This window comes from Sminthopsis crassicaudata, chromosome 3 (genome assembly GCF_048593235.1).
Source record: "Sminthopsis crassicaudata isolate SCR6 chromosome 3, ASM4859323v1, whole genome shotgun sequence".
Classification (NCBI taxonomy): Eukaryota; Metazoa; Chordata; class Mammalia; order Dasyuromorphia; family Dasyuridae; genus Sminthopsis; species Sminthopsis crassicaudata.
In genome coordinates this window covers 588,132,350-588,158,556 of record NC_133619.1, presented here as the reverse complement: position 1 = coordinate 588,158,556, position 26,207 = coordinate 588,132,350, and the positions used below count along the sequence as shown (strand labels likewise).

The 26,207-nt window shown below is 36.5% G+C and overlaps 1 protein-coding gene across 1 annotated transcript in view; it reads left to right on the top strand.

The window, feature by feature from the left end:
* Window positions 1-26,207, top strand: part of KIAA0319L (KIAA0319 like) — an 88,134-nt gene that overhangs the window by 19,309 nt on the left and 42,618 nt on the right. The window contains exons 3-6 of the mRNA XM_074305097.1: window positions 16,539-17,194; window positions 20,990-21,284; window positions 22,935-23,036; window positions 25,874-25,971. Of these exons, the coding sequence (XP_074161198.1) occupies window positions 16,539-17,194; window positions 20,990-21,284; window positions 22,935-23,036; window positions 25,874-25,971 (1,151 nt within the window). The remainder of the gene's footprint in view (window positions 1-16,538; window positions 17,195-20,989; window positions 21,285-22,934; window positions 23,037-25,873; window positions 25,972-26,207) is intronic.

The following is a 26,207-nucleotide window of genomic DNA, read 5'->3' as shown; positions in this document are numbered from 1 at the left end:
TGAAGATCTTGTGGAATTTTTTTTTTTTTTCCTGAGGCTGGAGTTAAGTGACTTGCCCAGGGTCACATAGCTAGGAAGTGTTAAGTGTCTGAGACAGATTTGAACTCAGGTCCTCCTGAATTCAAGGCTGGTGCTCTATCCACTGTGCCACCTAGCTGCCCCCAGGAATTCTTTTTTTTTTTTTTCTTTCTGGGAGACTAATGACCTTTAGTCAAATGGAAATAAAAGTGGAAGAATCAGGGAGGTTTTTTTGTTTTTTTTTGGTTTTTTTTTTTTTGTATATTATATTTTCATATTAGTTGATTTTAAAAATATATATATATTTATATATTTATGTTATAATATATATTCATAGAAAATGTAGACATATTAAAAATGTTTTAGCTTTTCTTCTCTTATAAATCTGGGGATATGGTACAATTGCTGATTTTTGTCCAAGTTATCAAAAGTTTATAATAGACTCTCATAGTGAAGAGACTCACTGTTTTCAGGTGTCAGGGAAGTTCCTGCCAGATTGACTTTTTTCTTTTTAAGTTTATTTATTTCAATCTTGTATATTTTTTAAATTACATAAATTTTTTTTAATAACATTCATTATCCTATGTTTTTTTTCAATGTCATAAAAATTGAACAAACTTAGATAACCAGAGCCATGATCGCATACATCTCCTAAGGGAAAAAAAAAATTATGAAATAGAATCTATAGGTAAACCAAGTCAGGTTACAAACATAGAGTTTTCAAAATTCTCCACTTTTAAAGAATAAGGCTATATTTTTAAATTTTATTTCTTTTTAATACACATTGTTTTATGAATCATGTTGGGTAAGAAAAATCAAAACAAAAGGGGAAAACCATGGGAGAGGAAAAAACCAGAAAAACTAAGTGAACATAGCACGTGTTGATTTACATTTAATTTTCACAAATATTCTAGATATTCTGGCATTTTCTGCCCAAAGTCTATTGGGTGGCACTGAATTACTGAGAACCAAATCTTTCATGGTTGATCATTGTACATTCTTGCTGGTATTGTGTACAATGTATTTCTAATTCTGCTCATTTTGTTTGGCATCAGTTCATATAAATCTTTCCAGGGCTTTCTAAAATCAGCTTGTTCGTTGTTTTTTATACAGCAATAGTATTCCATTATCTTCATATATTACAACTTATTTGGCCATTCCCCAATTGATGAGCATCTATTCATTTTCCAATTCTTTGGGACAGCTAGATGGTGTAGTAGATAGAGTTCCAACCCTGGAGTCATATCAGTATTTTTTTTTTTTTTTTTTTTTTTTTTTTTTGGCTGAGGCAATTGGGGTTAAATGACGTGTCTAAGGTCACACAGCCAGGAAGAGTTAAGTGTCTGAGGTCAGATTTGAACTCAGGTCCTCCTGACTACAGGGCTGGTGCTCTATTCATTGCACCATCTAGCTGTCCCATATATCAATAACTCTTAATTGAACTGTTATAGCAGTACATTTTCCGATTCTGTTGAGTCATGTGTCTAGAAATATTTTATGTTGAGTTGTGTGTCTTTTCTATTAATATGACTCCAAAATTCACTGGGATTACATGGAGTAGTAGAACTATAATAATTGCTTGCATCTATTTGGAAGCTTTATGGTTATAACATGCTTTCATTTATATTATATTATTTCAGACAGCCAGTAAACATTTAAGCCTTTAATATTTATCAGGCACTCTGCTATGCAAAGAAAAAGATAGATCCTTATTCTCTTTTTTAAAATTAATTTTATAATTATACATTTTTTGACAGTATATATGCATGAGTAACTTTTTAATAACATTATCCCTTGTATTCATTTTTCCAAATTTTCCCCTCCCTCCCTCTACTCCTTCCCCTAGATGACAGGCAATTTCATACATTTTACATGTGTTACAGTATAACCTAGATATAATATATGTGTGTAAATCCAATTTTCTTGTTGCACATTAAGTATTAGCTTCCGAAGGTATAAGTAACCTGGGTAGATAGACAGTAGTGCTAACAATTTACATTCACTTCCCAGTGTTCCTTCTCTGGGTATAGTTATTTCTATCCATCATTGATCAGCTGGAAGTGAGTTGTATCTTCTTTATGTTGAAGATATCCACTTCCATCAGAATACATCCTCATACAGTATTGTTGTTGAAGTGTATAGTGATCTTCTGGTTCTGCTCATTTCACTCAGCATCAGTTCATGTAAGTCTCTCCAAGCCTCTCTGTATTCCTCCTGCTGGTCATTTCTTACAGAGCAATAATATTCCATAACATTCATATACCATAATTTACCCAACCATTCTCCAATTGATGGGCATCCATTCATCTTCCAGTTTCTAGCCACTACGAAAAGAGCTGCCACAAACATTTTGGCACATACAGGTCCCTTTCCTATCTTTAGTATTTCTTTGGGATATAAGCCCAGTAGTAGTACTGCTGGGTCAAAGGGTATGCACAGTTTGATAACTTTTTGGGCATAATTCCAGATTGCTCTCCAGAATGGCCGGATTCTTTCACAACTCCACCAACAATGTATTAGTGTCCCAGTTTTCCCACATCCCCTCCAACATTCATCATTATTTGTTCCTGTCATCTTAGTCAATCTGACAGGTGTGTAGTGGTATCTCAGAGTTGTCTTAATTTGCATTTCTCTGTAGATCCTTATTCTCAAGAAGCTCAGTGAGTGATGATATAACAAGCAATTATGTACAAACAAGCATCAGGATTAATTGAAGATAGTCAGTAGAGAAAGACATTCGAATAGGGGAGATTGGGAAGGGCCAGCCTCCTATAAAGAATCCTTATATTCTTATGTCCTATAAACAAGTTGGTAGTAAAAAGTGTCCTCTCTTTACTGATGAGGGGATATATATTTCATATATACACACACACACAGCCATGAGCTCTCTCCAGAGCCTTAGTCCTATATCATCAGATACCCCCTTTCTTCCAAGCTTTCCCATTTCTATCAGTGGTACCAATATCCTTGTAGCCTCCCAAGTTTGTAATCAGCACTGTCTTAGAATACTCATTCTTTCTCATACGCATTCTACTGCCAGATGTTGCCTTTCTGCCTCCATATTTCTTGTATCTTACCCCCTTTCTTCTCTCACACAGCTTTTGCCTTAGTTCAGACTCTAGTTGTAGTTATTGTAGCAGCCTCCTAATTGGTCTTCCTTTTACAAGCGTCTATCCCTCCATTCTAACATATACATCATAATTTTCCATAAGATTCTGGGTCATCTTCAATAGTCTTGACTTTTGTCCTGTCATTGGATTCTGATGACTATGGAGGAGAAAGTGAGACTGAGCATTTTGCACAATTCTGCTTCCCTGAAATCCAATTCATTCACAAGTTTAGGAACCACGCTCATGATGTTAGTGGTCCTTTTCAAAACAAAGGACAAATAATAATTTTCCTTAAGTACAGTTATGACAATGTGATTGTCACATTATTTAATCAGATCAACTACTGTGGCTTCCAACTTAATCTATGAAAAAGTATAAGCTCCTCTGTTTAGCTTTCAAAGCCCTACACAGCCTGGCCCCCACCTTGGCTTTCCTCCTCGCTAGAACTCTGATCAAGCCAAAGTCTGATCCTCATATAGCCTCAACTCGTCAGTGTCTAGGCCTTTGCCCTTGCATTCCTACAAGCCTGGAATGGGTTCCATCCTTCCTTCTCCCCTTAGAGAGTAGAGCTCTTTCTTTTAAGATGAAACTTAAGTGAAACTTTTTTTCACTCTTCATCCCCTCCATTAGGACTGCTCTTCTTTCCATAATTGCCTTATATCAAGCTACTTTTTATTGATTTGTTTTTATGCACTTTATTTTTAGGTTGTATTTATTTTAATGGAATTGCTTTATTCTTTCTATCTCCAGCACTGTGCCTAATATACACTATAGGTGCTTAATAAATGCATATTAGTTGGTTGATTGAAGAGTCTGAGGCTTTGAGAAGTGAGTGACTTACCCAGGGTCACATAGGAAAGAAGCTATAAAATTGCGGGATTTGTACCTAGGGAATTAAAAAATAATTGTAAAGAGTGGCATTGTGGGCAAAAAGTTAGGTAGTTCCAACTAACTTTTAAACTAACAAGCTAACTAAAACACTCAACAACAAATGATGTACTTAACCCATGAAGTATTGAACAAAGCCAGGCACCCAGAGAGCAAAGGCAATGAATAGAAATTGTTTTCTTTTCAAAAAACTTCTTTATGTGAAAACTGCCACCTTTTATTTCCAATCTGTGCCTGTAGGGGGAAATTTGTTGGGTCTTTTGAAAAGGAGGAGGGCATTGATAAACCCTGACTATTCTCAAGCTGCACAGTACATGACTGTTTCTTAATAGACTTTGTCTCCTCCGCCTACCTTGCTTTTTGAAATTCCCCACGGGTAAAGAATAACAATGGGGAGAGACGGAGAGAGGAAGGTGGCACCATCTTAGTATTTGTGGTTGTGTGAGTGACCAGTTTGTTTACAGTGAAGTGGAGGGGGTAGCTTAGGAGTTATTTGTTTGGGGACTTGTTCCTATGAGTTTTTGCTTATGGAATCAATGTTATATTACCTATTTTATTTTAATGTGAAATGATTCCATCTCTAACTCACTAGCAGATTACCCACATTTTATGATGACTACAGGGGGGAAAGATAGCTTTAATCAGATACCTAGTGGCATCAACGAGGGAATTTGTTTATTTAGGTTTTACTTTTTGATGTCAAACCAAGAGAACATAACTCATCATAGTGTCTAAATAGACATGAGAAAGTTAGAGGACCTCTGACATTTTTGAGAATTACTTAGAAGATAGAACTGATCAAATTATGAGATTTTAAAGGAAAAGCTAGTTTCTGTATGTGAAAATAAGATGCTAGTGCTACTTGTGAAGTCCTGTAAAAAATCACTGCACTGTTTTCTAACAGAGATTTGTTTATGTAGAGAGGAGCTCTCAGCTGCTCTTCCAAAGGTGAAACAGATAGGGATAATCACTGTCCTTTCATCACTACTTCAGTTCTTTCACTGCTGGGCAGTATAATGTTCTCTGAATTTTTGCCAATATTGCTCTGAGAGGACAGCCCTCCTTTCCTCCTGCTTCATTTGCCAATCAGCTCTATTTCCAAGTTTGCCTGAAAATCAGACTTGTTATCCAAAATGTAAAAGTGCCGAAGACAATAGCACTGTCATGGAATATTTTCCAAGTTAAGCAGGCTTTCCAAAAGGATTTGATGCATTCTCTTCTCAAAATTAATCTAGTCTTCTATAAGCTTTTGGATGACTCTGATACCCCAGTACATTGAGATATAAAACCTGATCTAGATTCTGTTTTATACTTATAGATTTGCCATGGATTTCTTAAGAAAAATACTGAAAATAGATGTTAGGACCTTGTGCCTCGTGACTTCAATGTCATGAGCCTTCATTTAAAAAAAAAAAAAAAAAAGTGAGGCCATAAATAAAAGGACTGAATCTATCTTCTCTTTGTTTTCTAAACTCCTCATCCTTTCCCCAGCAACAAAAGTACCTGGTTTTCCAAAAATATTGCTCAGTTTGAGATTCTGCCAGATTGAAACCCTGCTTTGTAGATAATTGTCCTTTTGCTTTTGAGATTTAATGTCATTTTGGTTGAGACCATGGGAATCTGCCACATTGATGAGAAACTGGCCTAAAAGAGTTTTAACCGAAGCTATATTTTTCTGCATTTATATGCATCATCCCACCTACCCACCAAGTAGCTGCTAGAGCCTTGTATTGATGGTGCCCTTGCATGAATGCTTCTTTTTCTCATCAGTTCTAGAATTATTGAAACTTCTCACATTTATGTGATACTGAGTGGTCATAAAGCACAGTTGATGCTCAAAACAGCTCAGTGGTGATTGCATGCAGGCAGATATTATCGCGCCCCCCCCCCCCCTTTTATAGATGAGAAGTGACTTGCCTAAGGTGACACAGTAGTAAATGGCAGAGATGAATCTCAAGTTTTCTGACTCCAATAGGAGTGTTCTTTTTACTACACCAAAAAAGAACACTAAGTAGGAAAAGGATGGCTCATCATAGAGGGCTCTCATGTAGAAAAGGAGGGTATTTGTTTACTGTTTCAGAAAGCAGAATTAGGATCACCGAGTCAGAATTGCACAAATGCAGATTTTGGCTAAATGTAAAGAATTTTGTAACAATTAGAACTGTCCAGCAATGGGACATCCTGCTTGTCACTGGACATATTCAAGCAGAGGCTGGATGATAATTTGTAAGGGGAGAGGGAATATCTGCGTAGAAGAGAAGGTTGAATTTGATTATTACTTAAAGACCCTTTTAATTCTAGCATTCTACAAAATAGACAAAAATATGCTGCCAAACTTGGTATATTTAAGTGGCATTTTGTTGGTAGTGATGGTTTTCTCATTTTGTTTTTACTTCTCCAATGTTGGGCTATATTACCAAACTGTTCCTTTTTCCTTCTTTCCTATAAGTTATATCATAAAAGCTCTGGTAGCAAATTTCAACGAAGGTGCCTGTAATATACTTTCATGGATTTGGGGTATTAGACCATTTCAAAGGTCTATATGAAGCCTCTGAATAACCTCTGTTCATCATCATAGTCAGAAAACTTTTTGTGTTTAGGACTTTTAAAACAATTGAAGAAGGAATGACAGCATAAAGATATGTCATTTCCAGCTATGACGAGTATTTATTTCATAATGCCATCCATACTGTAGTACCCTGGGTAATAAAACATAGGGAAGAGTAACTTGCCTGTGGAATATTCATTCATTAAGGCAGGGGTCCAGCCCAGGGACCTGCATTTGTATGACACCAAGATTTGCTTTTACATGTTTAAACACAATAAAACTTTATAACTGTAAAACTAAAGTAAAATTATGCCTTACCCCTCCAACTCCTTTATCTGAGTTTTCTAATAGAAACTTCTGGCCAAGAGGAGTATTAGAATGGAAGAAGTTTCCTCAGCCACATTCCTGCTTCAACAAAACCCAAAAGTTGACACTATACTGAAAAATGATCAAGAGATCTAATGAAAAACTATATAGTAAGCTACTTAATCTGCCTCAAAACTTTATACAAAGCTAGAAGAAACCTAAGGGCTGTAGGAAAGGGAGTCCACAAGCAGAGCCAAAAATCTGGATGGAGAGCCAGTGATTCCTGTATCCCAAAAAGCTCTGGCAGCCAGAGTAGAGAAAGGTCCACAGTGGGGACCTTGGGAATACAGGAAAGCAGTGGTGGCTAACAGGTCCAAGGGCTCTGAGGTTCCTAACATCCTGTCCTGAGGTGCCAGAGAGGACTCTCAATATCCCATGCTCTGAAACTCAAAGGGCCCAACTTTATTTCATGGAGTCTAATTCAAGAACCCAAAGAAATCAGGGCAAAATCAAGCATAGCTAACTACCCCACCCCAAACTTGGAAGGTACTAGAGCTTGGCTCTGGCACAAAGCTTCAATTTAGGAACCAAAGCTGGCTTGATGAGTAAATCTAAGAATATACTAGCCAATATCAAAAATTACTGCAAATTTCTAGATTTCCAAAAAAGAGATAGCAACTCCATTAAAACTTGAGCAACTATTCAAAAGAAAATGTGGATTTTTCACAGGGACTTCATAAGTAAACAGGAGAAATGAAGTAATCAAGTGAAAAGTTTAATAAAAACTATGGAAGAATTAGCTTATAAGAGAAATTTTGTCCAAGAAATGGGATCCCTGTGATATGAGTTAGGAGAGCAATTTCTAGTTCCAAATGATATATTTGAGATTAAGCACCAAGTGTTGAGATTAATGTAAGCACCAAATGTTGGAGTTTGGTCATGTAAAGAATTCACCAAAAAAAAATTTTTCATGATGGTTATTCTTTTTGGCAAAAGATAGGCTTATTTAGAAAAAGTTCAAGCAAAATGAAGACACCAGGAATGGTAAATATGAAATAGACTTGGAGAGCTACAGTTGCAAGGAAAGGGGTTTTAACAATTAACAGTAGGAAGGACAAGTTCTCTTTTGGAACTCACAATTAACCAAGAGAAAAGGAATGCTACATGAGGTGGGACTATGCCCTTAAAGGTTAAATCCTAAAAGAGATTTAGCCTCCTACAAGAGTTAGCTATAAGAAGGAGAAAGTTACCAGGAGACATAGTGGGGGAATGAGAGGAGTGTCTCTCTTTATAGCTAACTTTTTTAGGTGCTAATCCCTTTTAGGATTTAACTTGCCAGTTTTCAGAAGGGAGGATCCCACCAGACTGAGACATTTATCCCTTCCTTATCAGGTTTTAGTTTATTCTGTGGCTGTGGAGCTTGATTTGAATATTACCTGTCAAGAAGCAGGACATTGAGACAGAGATCAGCTCAAACCTCTCCCTTGTGGCAAATGTGTAAAATCTCTGCCAATCTTTTCCTAGACAAGTATTCTTCTTTTGAAGAAGGGGGATTAATGGCATTTTCAGGATTCCGATGTTGGACATGTCTGATAATCCTGCCTAATAGTTTCTCCTAGTTTGTAACTAGTGAGATTAGATTTCACAGGAGACTGAAGGGCATGCTTTGTAGTTTGGTGAAGACCTAAGAGAAGTTTCCACTGGCTTGTCTCCGGGATTAGAAGCTGGCTTGAGAATGTTTAAAACTATCCAGAGTGGGGAAGAGTATATCCCCTCTTTGCCAAGGTCTATTGTAGAATGGACTGGGAGAGGTCAATATGGATTGGCCAGCCCCTTTTTTATGGCTACATTGCTTTGGTCTATCAAATAAGTTGTTTATAAAAAGACACAGTATATGTTGTTACGTTTCTGCCACATTGGCTTAAGATTGACTTCCACGTTGATGTAGCAAAAAACTCTATTTTAAGTTATATCTCCTAAGGAGAGTTTTTAGTTTGCACTCAAATTCTCTACTCTTAAGTCATACTGCATGAGAGCAGCAGCTGAATCTCACAAACGGTTGCATTGATCACTGAATGTTCTTACATTTTGAGAGATGTAAAGATCTTGGTAAACATATTTCTCGTAAAATATATCTCTAGTAACAGGCAGATGATTAGGCCAAATGTTTACCTATCTCAAAATGGAAAATAGTCATTCACCTAATGACTATATGTTTTCAGATAAGAAAACAGCAAGATCTTACATACTTGCATTTTACTCATGGCTTTTAAACAATTGCTCTGAATTTAGAAATTAGCTGTGAGAGACAAAAATTAAGGACTTGATTACAACAGGTCAGAGCATCCTTTGTTCTGTTTGACTGAAGGTATGAATCACAAATGAGCGCATGTCATAAACCCACCACATTGGCAAACTTGGGAGTAGGGGGGAATCATTCCTATAGAAAGGAACACATCTGGAAAAAAAAGATGGAAGGGTCTGACCTCGAGTGGAGCTCAAAAGGCCATCCTTCAAACTCCTTTTTGTACCCAGATGCAAACAAACAAATCTCTATTTTCTGAAAATCTGTGGCATTTCTCTGACATGGTGGGTTTTCCGGGGCAGCTAGGTGGCGCAGTGGAAAGAGCAGCAGCCCTGAATTCAGGAGGACCCGAGTTCAAATCTGGTCTCAGACACTTAACACTTCCTGGCTGTGTGACCCTGGGCAAGTCACTTAACCCCAGCCTTAGGGGAAAAACAAACAAACAGACATGGTGGGTTTTCTGACTTATTGGTCCATCATCCATACCTGGATTCAAACTTTAAAAAATAATATTATTATAATTTCCAACAAATTTTCTCAGATTGCCAAGTCCTACATGAGAGGCCTCAGATCTAGAAAGAAGTCTTACAGATCATTATAATTAAGGCTAATATGGTTGTAGGCATTTTCATGCCATGCCTTCTTTTCACATGCAGATGAAGAGAGAGAATTTCATTTCCCCAGTGCTGTGCACCCTTTGCATGCACAGCCAAAACTAGTTGCAGGGCACAGCCACAACTGTCAGGTAAAAATATTTCTTTAGGCATTTTAAGAAAGCTACAGATCGTACAGGTCATGAGACTATGATGCACTAAATAAATGTTTAATAATTTGCTGAAGACAGATGGAAACCATGGTAGAAGTAATGGATTTTGAAATACCGTTTTCAGAGAGCATGGAGTTAATGAAATAAAAATATCTAACAAACTTTTCTTAAAAGTTTCTTTGTTATTACTAAGCAGTAGAACTCTTGATATGGAATCTTATCTAAGTAGATGTTCAGCACAATTTTACTCTTAAGAAAATAACTAGACTTGAGATGAGAGCTATTCCTTTAAATAATGGAAGCAATCAATGAAGACATTTCACTTAACCAGCATGGGAGGGGGGGAGAAAGGTGGAGAAGGGAAAGAGGCACTGAACACTAGTGAGTGGGATTGTTTCCACTTCCCCCAACCATTGTGGTGGGGCAAGGACTCAGGCCATGGCTAAGGATCAGTCATTTCCCTGTCCACTCAGTGAGGGGGAGAATGGTAGATTTATGTCCTCATATTGCAAGACTAACTGATTGAAAATAAAACCATGAAATTATGCAAATATTTAGTGTACAATTTTCAATCTTCAATTCCAGATTAACTCCCAAAAATCCTAATCAAGAATTTTCAGAAATTGAAAGGTAAAGAGATATCAAGACTTTTTCACCTGTATTAGGGAATTTTATACTTTTCCCTTCTGTCTCTTTGATCTCTGTCTTTGTTCAAGAGTGAAAACAAGATTATTTAAACATTATTTTAAAAGATGATCTTAAAATTTAGAAGATAGGCTATAGCTAAATAGTTTTTTGGGTGAGATTTCACAAAACTCATACTACATGTTCAGCTGGGTTCCCAGAATTTTTAAATATACAATTTTCAGAAATTGCACTATATACAATTTAGACAGCAATATAACATCTTAACTATATTTCATCTAATTAGAGGAGATACAAACACGTGACCTCTTTGAGTAAGTTATGAAGGACTTTGTTTAATACCAGTTTTTAGCTTAAAATTAAATCAAATGCAGATTTAAATTTCCAGTAGTAATACTTCAATAGTAAGGACTAATGCACACATATTTATAAGATCTTATACCCAGATAAGTTCACAATTTTAGCATACACCAGTTAATAATGATTTTTCATACAATTTAGAATCAGATTCCCAATTTAAACTCACACAAATTTAAAACTATGTTTTTGGGAGAAACCTTTTAAATGCCAATTTATTTTTTTATTTTTTTTTTTCAAAAGTGTAGGCCTCTACAAAGGGCTATCAAACTGCACATGCCCTTTGGCTCAGCAGTGTTTCTACTGGGCTTATATCTCAAAGAGATTTTAAAGGAGGGAAAGGGATCTGTATGTGTAAAAATGTTTGTAGCAGCCCTTTTTGTAGTGGCAAGAAACTGGAAACTGAGTGAATACCCATCAGTTGGAGAATGGCTAACTAAATTATGGTGTATGTATGTTATAGAATATTACTGTTCTGTAAGAAATGACCAGCAGGATGATTTCAGAGACGTCTGGAGAGACTCACATGAACTGATGCCAAGTGAAATGAGCAGAACCAGGAAATCATTATATACAGCAGCAGCAAGATTATATGATGATCAATTCTGATGGACGTTGTTCTTTTCAACAATGAGATGATTCAGGTCAATTCCAAAAGACTTGTGATGGAGAGAACCATCCAGAAAGAGGTCTATGGGAACTGAATATGGATCAAAGCATAGCATTTTCACCTTTTTTGGTTATTGTTTGCTTGTTTTTTCTTTCTCTCTTTTTTTTCTTTTTGATCTGATTTTTTCTTGTGCAGCATGATAAATGTGGAAATATGTTTAGAACAATTGCACATATTTAACCTATATTGGATTACTTGCTTTCTAGGGGAGAGGGGTTGAGGAGAAGGGAGAAAATTTTGAAACACAAGGTTTTGCAAGGATAAATGTTGAAAACTGTCTTTGTATTTTGGAAATAAAAAGTTATGGGGAAAAAAGAAACTTTCCAATATTCAAATTTGTTTTCTTGGAGCCCTCAAATTTTTTAATTGACAGTAAACTGTTTGAGACTTGAGATGGAGACACAGGTCCTCCATTTTTCCAGATGGTGCCTGGGACAAAATGGCAGTTGCTCTGATCTCCCCTCAGATCTTGTGGATAGCTTATATTTTCTTCCCAAACCATGTGGATGGTTTTGAAATTTGAAGCTGTTCCTTAAATCTGTATATATCCTTTGACTTGGTAATACTCCCAAGAAGAACAGAGGAAAAGGAAGAGCATCTATAAGTACAAAAATACTTAAAGCAGTTCTTTTTGTGATGGCAAAAAATAGGAAATTAAGGGATTACTCATAAAGTGGGGAGTGGCAGAACAAGTTATTGCATTTGAACTTAAATGGAATATATTTTGTTGTAAGAAATAATAAAGAGATAGTTTCAGAAAAACTTAGGAAGACTTGCATGAAGTGATGCAAAGAACAGTTTACATAGTAATGGCAATTTTGTAAAGATTATCATTTATAAAAGACTGAGTAACTTTGATCAATACAATGATCACAAAGGATTCATGATATAAAATGCTATTCCAATCCAGATAGAGAGCTGATAGTGTCAAAGTATAGGTATAGTGGATGTTGTATTCCTTACCTTCTCTATAGGTGAGGGAAGTAATTGGGGGGGGAGAGAAACAGAACTGAAAAAAATAAAAATTTAAAAACATGATAAAAACATAAAATTGATTTTTTAAAAAATGGGATAAAAAACAAGTCAAGTATTTAAATGGTTTAAAAATCATTCGACTCTCTGAAAACCATGATTTTTCCCCAAATTTTTATTTCAGTAAATCATAACTACTTAGATCTTTTAGAACCAGAGGGCAATTGTAAAGATATAGACTCTACTGAGTATTGCCTCAAATCCCAAAAAGAAAAGTCAACCAAAATCCAAAGCTTTGATGTCAGAAAAAATATAATAAAAAATAAAATACTGCAACTATCTTAAGAAGCACTAAAAGTATTAAGAAACCATTGTCAAATCTCACATAACCTGTAACTTCTGTTATAAATAAGGGAAAATCTTGAAATATGACATTCTAAAAAGGCAAAAGAGATAAGCTTACTATCAGAAGTAACAGACCTTGCAAAATCTTACAGGAGCAAAAATATTCCTTTAATAGATTGGTGTATTTTCAACTGTGATTTAAAAAAAAAAAAAAAAAAAAAAAAGCTGAATAGGAACTTATGAAATTCAAACATTAAAAACCAGAGAAAGGGTTTTTAAGAATTTATTTGATTAAGACAACTCTGAGATACCACTACACACCTGTCAGATTGTCTAAGATGACAGGAACAAATAATAATGAATGTTGGAGGGGCTGTGGGAAAACTGGGACACTGATGCATTGTTGGTGGAGTTGTGAAATAATCCAACCATTCTGGAGAGCAATCTGGAACTATGCCCAAAAAATTATCAAAATGTGCATACCCTTTGACCCAGCCATACTACTACTGGGCTTATATCCCAAGGAACTACTAAAGAAGGGAAAGGGACCTGTATGTGCCAAAATGTTTGTGGCAGCTCTTTTCATAGTGGCTAGAAGCTGGAAGATGAATGGATGTCCATCAATTGGAGAATGGTTGGGTAAATTATGGTATATGAATGTTATGGAATATTATTGTTCTATAAGAAATGACCAACAGGAGAAATACAGAGAGGCTTGGAGAGACTTACATCAACTGATGCTGAGTGAAACGAGCAGAACCAGAAGACCATTTTACACTTCAACAATGATACTGTACGAGGATGTATTCTGATGGAAGTGGATATCTTCAATATAGAGAAGAGCTAATCCAATTCCAATTGATTAATGATGGACAGAATCAGCTACATCCAGAAAAGGAACACTGGGAAATGAGTGTAAACTGTTATTTTTACCTTCTGAATCCAATTCTTCCTGTGCAACAAGAAATTTGGTTCTACACACATATATTGTATCTAGAATATACTGTAATATATTTAACATGTATAAGACTGCCTGCTATCTGGGAGAGGGGGTTGGGGGAGGAAGGGAAAAAATCTGAACAGAAGTAAGTGCAAGGGATAATGTTATAAAAAATTACCCATGCATATGTACTGTCAAAAAAAAAATTATAAAATAAAATAAAAATTAAATTAAAAAAAAAGAATTTATTTGAAAAATTGGAAAGAGTTGTATAATAATAGAGTGCTCATACTTTAAATATATTAAACAAGGATTCTTAGCCTAGGTCTATGAACTTTTTAAAATTTAGATAATTGCATTTCAATGTAGTTAGGTTTCCTTTATAATCCCATATGTTTTATTTTTGCATTTAAAGGTTCAAATAAATTAAAATTTCACTGTATTGTCAAAGAGGTCTATAAAATTTAAAAAGGTTAATAATTTCTCAAATAGAGAGAGAAGAAACCAGTATACCTTCTAGACCTTAATGTCCTCAAAGGGTATTGAAGAAGTTAAAAAAGAAAAACAGGGATCCTACAGGTAGATTGGTTCTGCTCTGAGGGTTCTTATAGGGAAAAGGAGTATACTAGCTTAGAAAAGAGGAAGAGTATGTAATTTGGTGTTCTTGTTATTGGATGCAGAGGTAAAAATGAACTTCATTTTTACCTAAAAAAGACAGAAATGTTGAAAGCATATAAACATAAACGCACATATGAATTATTTGGTATAGAATTATATCCAGCTCAGCAGGGTAAGGGTAGAGTTTATAAGGAAGGATAATACCAGAATGGGAATGGTTACAAGCTTTAGATTGCCTCTGAGACAGTTGGGAAATGGCTGAATGGATTGTGGTGTATAGATTTGACAGGATAATATTAGTGCCCTAAGAATTTGATTATAGAGTCAAGTTTCAGAGAATACTGGGAAGATAGATGCAGAGCAGAGTGAGAAGAACCAGTACAATTTATATAAGAACACCAACATTATAAAGGCTTGAGAACTCTACATTGCAGTATCTCCTGAGAACCTATATTGAAGTGTATTACCTATCTCATAAGAGAAGTGATGGACACAAAATGCAAAGATATATATATTTGAGTATGAGCACTAGATGGATTAGTGTTTTTGGTTTTGTTTGTTTTTTTGAATGCTTGTTATTACATTGCTGGGATTTTTTCTTTCAGTTTTTAATTGGGAGAGAGGTTTGATAATAGTGATTCTTCCCTTCTCTCCTCCTCCACCCCCCTCAAAAAAGAGTGTTACATTTAAAAATGCATAAAAGAGAATGAAGGAAGTTCAGAAGAAAGTACAGACAAGATAGTTTTGAAAGTAACATGGAATTTGTTATATAGTATTGATATTTGTTATATACTTTAAAAAACATGTGTAGATTCACAGATCATAGAGAATCCTCTGTGTTCTTTGGCATGTATAGAAATTCTCTTTTTTGGGAGGTATTTAAGTTCAGAACAAGAAAAATTTCCTTTTAATAATTATTCAGTAGAAATTGAGAAATTGCAAATTTTTGATGTTTGTGGAGCCCTTGCTTTCCTAAGTGAAGCTGGTCCCAACTGTAGTTTATCTTTACCAAAAAATGTGAATTGAATATGCATTCCCTACAGTAGAAAGAATCAGGCACCTCTTTAGAGAATTGGTACTTGCCAATTCAGCAGTCTAAGAATAAGCTAGAGCTGGAGACCCAAATATATGAGTTAACTGTAAAACATTAGGATAGTTTGGTTTGGTTTTGACGGGCTTTGTAACTTACCTCTTTGTAGAAATCTTCTTGGGAGAAACTTCCTCTTCCTTTGAGACCTTATTGTCTTAAGAGAACTATGTAGGGTCACAACAGGCTTTAAGTTGCAAGGGTCACATTGCTGGTATATGAAGACTGCTCTATCCATTATGCCAGATTGCCTTTCCAGTGCTTAACTCCATGCCTTAGTTTCTGATCGGGAAAGTCATTTTGGCAGAATCCTTCTCCTGACATGTCAGAGACACATGGTTGGATTCTTTGAAGAACTTGTTCACAGTGATGATTTTACAAAACAAAAGAATATTTCCTTTTACTAATTTATTTATTTTTGGTGCTCATCCTTTCAAAGTTTTGAATTCCAAATTCTCTCCCTCCTTCCAGTCTCTCCTACACTCATTGAGATAGCAAGGAATATGATCACTACAGCAATTCAAGTGACAGGTTAGAAAAACTGTGGAAAAGTTGAGGGGACAAAGAGCCAGAACTACTACTTAAAATAATGTTTTATGCTGTCATTATCAAAAGACTATGTTCACTTAGCTCACTGATCTTTTAGCAGCTTATATGACTACTGTCAAATGTAGGTCCTTATTATACCTCGTTAAGATTTTTTCATGATTCATCAAAAATATATAGACTGGCCTAATGAGGAAGAGGGGAACCCTCAGTGAATGGGTAGAAAGACTTCAAATAATTTCTTCAGAACTAAAACATCCCTTTTCCCATTCTACTTTATGCCCTAGACAGCTCGTTTACCCTCTTAAAAAATTAGTCTTCAAAATAGACTTAAAGGTTGTTGATGCTCACAGCTCTCACTGAGCAGTAGTTTCTGTTTTTATATTATTTCAAAATGTGTTTGTTCTTTGTTCTCAGATGCCAGTGGGAGTAGGTGCCATCTGGGGAACACTCAACTTGGGGTCAGCTTGCGGTCTTGGGGAGAAAATCACCTCAAACTTCTGGAAGGAGCGCATTCTCTACAGTCATGTTGGGCTGCCTGCTGCCAGGATCATAATTGCCATGTCTTTTGGTGGTTGGAAAATCTGTGCATGAAGGTGAACTGCAGTGATCCCCAAAGCTGCCAGGTCTCCAGGACAGATACTTCTCACTCCATGTTGGTGTATTTACGTAAAGTGCAAACTGCAGAAAATTTGAATTTCCTACCTGAAACAGATGCAGTGCGTCTTCTAGGCCTAGGGTGGAGCAGAACACTACAGAGGACCCAGAGATCATCCAGTTATGAGCCGCTCTTAGAGAAATCATCCTCTCCTAAGGGCCAGCTGAGTTCCAAAAAGAAATCTCAGCAAAGAGACCTTTCCAATGATTCTAGCAATGGGTCATTTATAGAAGCAGTAACTGAATTCACTAGTGAGAGGGGGTCAAATCAAACCAACCAGAAAATTCCAGAGACTCTTAAGACTGAATCACACATCCTCCCAGTCCAAGATAACATCTCCTCAGCAGACAGTACGATGCATTCTGAAGTAAATAACTCCAGGGATCCAGGGAGTCCAAATCCCAGCTCTGCAGAGGTAAGAATAGCGAGAGAGAAAGATTAATACCTTTTGAGGAAGAAACTGAGAATATCCATGAAATTGGTCTGACCCCTGACATGCATATATACATGTCTGTGGCTGGTAGTAGAGAACAGTATTCTTATACCAAGGAGTTGTATAGTGTCTAAAGCTAACCAGTTTTTCATGACTATTGCTTCCCAAAAGGGTTATTTTAACTAAGAGAACCACTTTTTTAATCAAATAAATTTTATTGATTTATTTTGTTTTTATATCTATATTCTCCTCTTTCCCTTTCCAAGAGATTTAATCTCTTATATAATTTTGATTTCTAAGACCCATTTCTAAGAGGAAAGACAGTTCTTATCATCCCAAAGCTATTGTATGTGGGGGAAAAAAAAAAAAAAAACAATCCCCTCCCTCCCAAAAAAATCCCTGCTAATTATTCAGCCCTAGTTGTTTTTTGGCCACAGGTAGGTGCTAGGATGTGGGTGGTAGTCTCCATCTATGCTTCTGCAATGTTTTCTGCCAGATTGAAAACACTTGCTGTTGCTGCAGTTTCTTTCTCTCCCTAAGCAACCCCCTCCTCCCTATCTCTTATGTATTTACATTCTCGATGAGGTAACTTCTATTCCAATCTGAATAAGCCACGCCTGATACTGCAGATTGAGACATGCTCTGCAGGGCTGGGGAACAGGATATGGACCCTAGCCAAACGTTTTCTGCCTTGAATACCCACTGAGGGCTGTATGCAAAGGAAAATGCTACCAGTAGAGATTAATCTGCTTCTCAATATTTGTTCTTTCCAGTTATATGCTTTAAAAGAGTGACTCATTCCCCTTTGATTACTTTGTCTTGTTTTTTGCTGTGGTTTGTCTTGGTTTATTCCTCTTCTTCCTCTACTCAGCTTTCATTTAGCATTTTGTAGAGTCTAGGAAAAGAGCAAATCTCTTACCCCCAAAGCAAATATTAAGAAAATGCTTAGAGCTATTATTGCAAGTTTGCAGAAGAAGCATTAGGTTTAATATATCAGGTCACAGGTTGCTTGCAGAATGGCTAACACTTGAGAATGTCATCTCAAGAATAACTTCTTTTGAGAGAGGGTATTCGAGGTCAAATCCACACTTAATATGAAAAGGAAAGGAAAGGAAAAGACTTTATGCAGTGCTAATTAGTGATAGCCAGCTAGTAAATGGAGCCAATTTCTACAGTTCTCTGTATCTAGTGCAGAAAAAACTTGACATAAATCTCCATTATTTATCTGTGCAATATCTGCAGAATAACAAAGATGCTGCATAGTCAGAATTTGTTTTTCATTCCTTTGAATGAAAATATCTCTTTTAAAATTTGTAACTTTCATTTATATATATATATTATATAACCTCAAAAACAGTTGAGTTTTGTTATCTCTCCTATGCCAAAAAACAGATTTAGTGAGCATTCTGTAATTCTAGAAATGGGAAGGAATATCTGTAGAGCTATTATATTTTTCTCTTCTCCCTTTGTAGCTTTGGCTGTTATTTTAAAGCCATCCTTAACATTCCTTAAGTTTTGAGTCTTCCCTCACTTCCTCTTCCAGAATTTTGGCAGGTGGACAATAAAGTAGTACAGATTAGGAACTATTATCTTGTGTACAAGTAACTTAGCCCTTGGGTGATTGCTGCAAAATTAATCACCTTTTATGCAAAGGATGAATAACTGTTTTTGAGCTCAGGAAATGAAGGTCCAAAGTAAAAGTTTTCCTCATCTGTAGTTTGGCTTTCAAGAAATCTGTTGCTTTTCTCTCATCTACCTTGATCACTGCTGCCTCTTCATTTTAAAGGCACATCATTTCCATTCTCTATGAAGCCAGTGGCTGCTTGTAAGACAAATAAGTGAAAAAATAACTGAACTAGGGCAATCAAATATCTCTCTGCTATCCTTTCCATTAAAGAATGAATTTCCAGTCCTTGACTCCTCACAAAAACTAGGCCAGCTGCACGCACTCATACACATTCTCCCTCTCACTTTCTTTCTGTCTCCCTCTTTCTTTCTTTTTCTCTGTTTCTGTCTGTCTGTCTTTCTTTTTTTCTTTTTCTCAGCTTTCTCTGAAATTGGGAGCTGAAAAAATTAATGACACTCTACCAAGCTCATGTTATTACTAAGTATAGACTGATCAAGGACCAACCTTCAAAAATATTCTATCATATTATATTTTTAAAATTCTCTTAAATCTTGACAAAAAGGGTGTGTTGAATGGGAAGAATAGCAAACTCTTGAAGATCTCAGGCAAAAAAATAGTTTGTTTTCATTCTTTTTTCTTTCTATTCTTTCCATATAAATTTTTAATCTCTTTATATCAGTTTTGTTTGGTTTTTCGCCTTTATTAATTAGCTTTGGATCACTTTTCCCCCATATTCATACTTTAAGTATATAGGAGTGCTGATTTTATCACCAAAAACTCTGAACAATCTAGCTATTTCCTCAACTTCCTTTTTTATTCTTCCTTAAACCCAGTACTTCTTTCCTTCTCTTCATTCTTGGGTAATCTAAGAAGTTTGTTCTTAAATCTGTTTACCTGGGTTGGCATACTTCTTGAAATGAGTCAGAATGTTTATCTGTTGAGTTGTATGGAAGATAGGCCTTAGAACAGCAGGATAGGCCTATACTGGTTTGTATTCATTTAGATGTGGCCTCTTCACACATTGGGTAGCAGAGAAAGATGGAGTGGTATCCGCAAAAAAGACCTTAACATTGACCAGCCATTAATTAATAAGAGTAAGCATGAAAGCCATGTTACGACTTCCCTACCCTTCCATCAAGTGCATCTCTTCAGGGAGACATTGAGCAGAGAGAGCGCCTCATCCACCAACGTTAAGCTGTGCCCTGCTGTGTTTCTCAGTTGCTGATTCTCATGGAGAACTGGGTCATCTCAGGTTTTTGTCCAAACCCTGCTGCCTTTGCCACTGCGTGGGCTCAGTGTCAGTAACATGCCTTAGGCTGGAGGCAGGGTGTAGGAAGACAGTTGTTGTCTTTTCTACTGTTTTGATTTTGATTAGAAAGCGGTAAGTTTTTGTTTTATTTTAATACAATTGGATCTGCAAAGTCAAAGTGAATTGGATGTTGAATTCTTTTGTAAATCATTTTAAATATAAAACAGATGTTTCCAGAGTAGCATGTGTTTCACCAAATATGTCCCCCACATGGACAGCACAGATAAAACTAGCCGAAATATCCTGTGTGTTTCTTTCAGACTCTCACTAGAAATGGAAATAGGTAGTAGTGGAGGAATTTTTGCAATGAAAAGAAGGAAATTATTTTTGTCATCTTGGATTATGGCAGTTATTGTTAGAGCTGGCTTTGCTTCTCAATTGGGGGAGGGGTTGTTGAGAATATAGCCCACACCCCTAATTTCCAAATTCTGTTAGACTGTACTGGATAGAATTAATATCAAGAAAACTTACCCATGATAGCTTCTGAACTTTTTTTTTTTTTATTACATTGGTTTGTTTTTATGGATTTTCTCTGTAATTCCAAGAAAATTCTGCATAAGCAAACACCTTCTCCCCACCCCCAATTCCTCAGACCATCCTATCTCACCTTGATCCACCATATCTTACCTTGTAGTCCTTTCCCCATGACCCCTAAACATCAAAACAGAAGATCTTCCTTTTTAGCTTTGGAATTGGAAATACGTATTCCTGATGTAAAGCATACTTCTTACAAACGAGCTTTTATAGTACTATGGTTACCAAAATCTGAACTGTTGCTTTAAGAATCAAAAACTACATCGCTTTTACTTTTTTATGTGGTAAATCTTTGTGTTTCTTTTAGGTTCACAAGAAATTTTCCAACCTGCTGGTAACCCCTGATCTGGTTACCTCTTCCACTCCCTTAACCCTGAGCCTGACAGCTACAGGGAAAACAGAGAATCTCAGTTTGCTGACCAATACATCTGTACAGCCTGAAATCTCAGAGGACTCGATTCCTACTCCTAGTTCTTTGCCAGGAAGAAATGGAATTAATCACACCAATACCTCTTTACCACCAATTCTGTCCCATCGTGATAACATCCCTACTCATCAGACTACCCCTACTTCTTTCCCAACCACTGTGGCATCAACCCCAGGTGAGACAGGCCAGGGCTTCTTTGCCCCCTGGAAAGAGAAAACTGAGAAATCTGAGCATTGTTCTTTTTAGAGGCTTGAAAAAGGTGAAGAGAATAAGGCTTGATTTCTGAATACTGCAGACTGGAGAAACATCAGCTCTGTCAGCATCTCTCCAGCAAATATAACCTGCGCCTCCTGCTCCTTTTGCTCAGCAAGCTTGCAGCACGTGGAAATTTATGAGATTCACTCTCTATGAGCCAGATTCCACTGTGCATCTTATCCTGCTACTTAAGAGCACCAGGTTCTTGTAAAATTCAGTAATGTTCAGAGGAACCAAGCAGACGGAGCCTGGTGGGAAGAGAGTGTTGGATACATGCACCCACTTGCCATCTAAAAGGCTGGTAGTAGGTCAGATGTTTGTCTCTATGGTTTTGACAGCATTTTTATTTTTAAAGCAACCATCAGGAAGAGAGATTTATACATAGATCGTTGCCTTAACAACATTGGGTTTATTCTTCAGGGGTGTTGGTCTTAAGTGTTAAGAGGAAATGGTTAATAGAGAAAATTGAGCTGATCTTTTCCCTGGATAAGCGTAAAGGGGAGAAAAGCAGAGCCAATGAAATGGAAGTGTGTATATGTGTGTGTTTCTTCCCTTTTTTTTCCCCTTCTCCCTTTTCCTCCTCCTTTTCTTCCTCTTCTCTCTTTCCTTCTCCTTCCTTCCTTCTTTTCTCTGTCCTTTCTTTCCTCTCCCCTTCTTTCTCTTTCTCTTTCTCTCTTACCCTTTCTCTCTCCCTTTTGGTAGTGATGTAACCTGAAGTTGTTTTCAGGGTTTTTGCAGAATCAGTTAATACTGAAATGATACTTGTGTTCAAGAAAAGTACCTGAAATTCTTAATGTAAACCTCAAAAGGCAGTGAGTCCAACCCATACCCCAGAAGAAGTCCTTAGTGAAGGTCTAAGGTTGCATGATCCTAAGTAAAGTTTTTTTGTCCTCGTAAGTGAAGAAGATGGATTCTCTCAGAAACCACTTTGGTGACCTTTTCTTCTCTCCTGAAACTCAGGAGACTTAAAATTTCTGTATAGCATAGTATGTTTTATTTTCCCCAAAGCAAATAAGAGGTAAGATGAGATGCTTTGTATTTACCATAAAAACAAAATGTCATCACTCCTCAAAGCTTGTTTGGTGTTAGGTCTCAGCCAAGTAAAGAAGCATAAAACTGCTCCCATGTACCTAAGAGCTATTTGGGAAGGGGTGGGAAGAAGACTTCAAGGTGCTTATGATATTGGGGAGATAAGAAAACTAGAGAAATATAAAACCATAAAGACCTATGACTTATTTCTATAAGAGTTCAGAGGAAAGTTCAAAGGAAAGTATAGACTGGAATAGTCTTTCCTTTGAAGAGGAGTTAAAATTATGGCTGTGCCTTCAAGAATAAGTGAAGGTTTAATTGGCTGAGTGGAAGAGGAAGGACATCATGACAATTAGAAAATTCTGATAATGAAGATAGAAACCTGGATGCAGGCTGTTAGAAAGAGACTAGATAGTGGTAAGAAAGGTGTCACATAGCCTTCTCCTTTACAGACTCTGGACTTTGGCCACAGAATAAAGAAAAATACTATTTATCTGTATTAGCTTCATTGCTAATTCTATTGTATTTGCTTTCTTCTCAGGTATAAAGGAGTTGATAGTTTCTGCAGGTGAGAGTGTGGAGATGACCTTGCCTGAGAATGAAGTTCAATTAAATGCATATGTCATCCCAGCACCACAAGAAGGTAAAAACTCCAAGGGTGGGGTTCAGTATTTTCATGGAAAAGCTTAATTTCCTGAAACTCTAATTTAAAAAATAAATAAATAAATAAACTAAAATTTTGCTTATAAAACATAATTCAGAGAATGGTTTTTAGTATTACTAAAAATGTCTTTAAGTAGTATTCTTTATCATATGAGTAACACTTAAGAAACCAGGTATGTTTTAGCTTGTGTGAGAAGAACATAATAGTTACCACCAAGTATCTATCTTTAGGGCTGGAAGAGAGACGAGGCTTTTCCTGTGTAGTTCCAGAGGACAGAGCAAGGGCATAGGGCTAGAAATTACAGGGAGGCCAATTAGGCTCATTGTAACATAAAAGTTTCCAAAAGAACAACCTGCCCGGTTATGTGTAATGAACTGTACCTACAAAAACTTAAAACAGTCTGGATAGCTCTAGATAGCAAGATATTAGACTAGATGGCCCTTTTAGATGCTAAGCTTTCTTAATTTTTAAATATTTATACACCCATAATTTTTCAAGAACAGAGCTATTGAATGAAATATGCTTGGCTCTGGGGTCAGGAGACCTGAGTTCAAATTCTGACTCTCTTGCTTTTTTACACTGGGAAAGTGACTTCCCCTCTCTGATTCTCCATTTTTTCATCTATAAAAAGGGGGATTTGCATGATGTCATTTTAAAGAACCCTTTCAGTTGAAGTCATAATTTTCATAAAATAGCTGATAACTGTAGTTCCCCTCCTGCATTTAAGTTTCCATTTTAGATATATATATTTCAGTTACTCATAATTTGACTACTAGTTCTATGCCCTACTTTACATATATATATATATATATATATATAATATTTTATGCCCTACTTTAAAGATCATATTTATACAGAAAGTAGTTTTTTAAAATGTAGTGCTATATATTTTTTCTCTCATAGCTTTAAGGTTTCTTATCAATTCATTCTACCTTCCTTAAGAAGTTGAGTTTTTTCCCTTCCTTCTGGTGGTGGTTTTGAATTATAGGTGGAAAGGAATCCATTGGTGTTTGAAGATTTGAAGCACTGATAAGGGTAGGATTTCAGCTACTTTATCCCAGCTCTATGTGAGAATCTCTTGGTCTTAATCTAGACTCTTTCTTTGCTAAATTGGATCTAAATTTTTGAATTAATAGATTTGGACCAAAACTGACTAGTGCTCAAACTGTTTCATTCTATCCTTCCCCTCCCCCCCTTCCAGTTCATTAAACTGATCAAATCAGTATTCTGCCCAGCAGACTCCTAATTGATTGTTACTGGTCTCGGATTCTGCACTATCTGTACCTGTTTTCTATGTCAGAGAAGAGAGGGACACAAGAGAAGAGAATCATCTCTTAACTATATCTGGAAAAGATGCTCTATTGGTACTGCATTAGATGATAATTCTCTGTGCACATTTCCTATCTCCTCACCCTAATCCATGACTAGAAAAAGCAAGACCCCAAGGAGGGGCCATGCTTTGTTTAAGATCTGACCTTGAGAGTCCCTCCTAGCTGTTAAGGTACCATGATCCTATATAGTGCACAAACCTAGTCATCCTGCACCTACTTTTGTCAAAGAAAACAAAGAATTTTGTGGACGAAGGCTTTGTTTGTAAGAAGAGAACAGGCCTTTAGAAATAGGATATTTTGTAATTGAATTCTTACTCATTCAAACAAGAGAGCAGTAACCTTCAAAATGTTCATTGTATTCATGAAAAAGGAAGGGGACTAGTCCTCACTTAGAGTTTTTTCCCTTTTTGATATATTTTTGCCATAGGTGATATTTTCTCTTTTTTAAAACTAGAATGGTCATTAAACTGAGTCTTTTCATAAGAAACTCACTTAGCTTGAGTTGTAGGATCACAAAATTTGAGCTACAAAGGGTTTCAGAAGTCATCCAGTCTAACCTTATCATTTAACAGATGAGGGAACCAAGGCCCAAAGAGAGAAGTGACTTGCCTAAAGTCATGTAGTTCAAAAGCAGCAGAGCTAGGATTTGAGCCCAGATCATCTAATTCCCGAGCCAGAACTCTTTGCATGGTGTTCTGCTTGCTTGTCAAGGTGTTTGTTCCCAAGCATTGTGAGGAGCGTTTTCCCCATTGGGACAACAAAATACACTCCCTGATTTATTCTGAACTAGAAACCATGGCATCAGAGAGGTAGGACTTTTGTGATATGTGCTCTGATTTTAATGAATTTAAATAGTGCCTGTTTTAAATGGGCCATCTCCTGCAGTCCTTGCTTGCTGCAGGATGTTATTTGGCTCAGCAGGATTTGAGCAACTCTTTAACTCACCAGGGTGTGATGACCTCAGTGAGATGAGCATTGTTAGCACTCTATGCAAAGCTATTTCCGAACCGTGTTATTTAGAAATCATTGCTGTTCTTTGTTGCAAAAGAAGTTTTCAAGAAAACGGTCTTTGTTTTCAGTGAGTTCATTTCTGCTAGTTGGGAGGAGGAGATTCTAGAGCAGATATTGTTAGTGAAAATCATCAGTCACCACTAACACACACACACACACACTCACCCATGGGCATGTGCACATTTATCCACAGATTTATAATTTTTATTTGGAAGAAGAGAGTATTAGGCTTGAAATGTGAGGGATGTAGAAAACAGCAGGCAATAACAAGAGCAGGGTCAGTTGAATCCTTCCTTATCTGAATTCCATGTTGTCTAGAAGCTTTCAGATAAGAATTATAAAAGTTAAGGCTGTGTCTGAAATTCAGATCCATTTTGTATAAAAATAAGTATTATTGGTAGTCATTGTGGATGCCCTCACTCTAGGGGGTGTAGGTGTATGTTTTCATGATTTCTGTAACTGGCCCTTCTTTAGGCAAAATCTACTCCTACGAATGGAAGCTGATTACTCATCCTACAAACTACAGTGGGGAAATGGAAGGACAGCATTCACAGGTCCTCAAGCTCTCCAAGGTGAATTTCCTTCCTACATATGGTATGAGTAAAGGTTGCCTATCTGTTTCCTAAAGTGTATTATACCAGTAAGGTTTTTCTTTTCTGTACACAGAAGGGTCAGTAAAGACTTCCTGCACTCAGATCCTAAGCATCCCTTCAGAAATGAATCCTTCAGAGGCCTGATTGGCAGGTTTCCAGTATTTGTTAGTTTATGACATTTTTGGTGAGAAAAACTTCTCTGGCAGAATGGTATT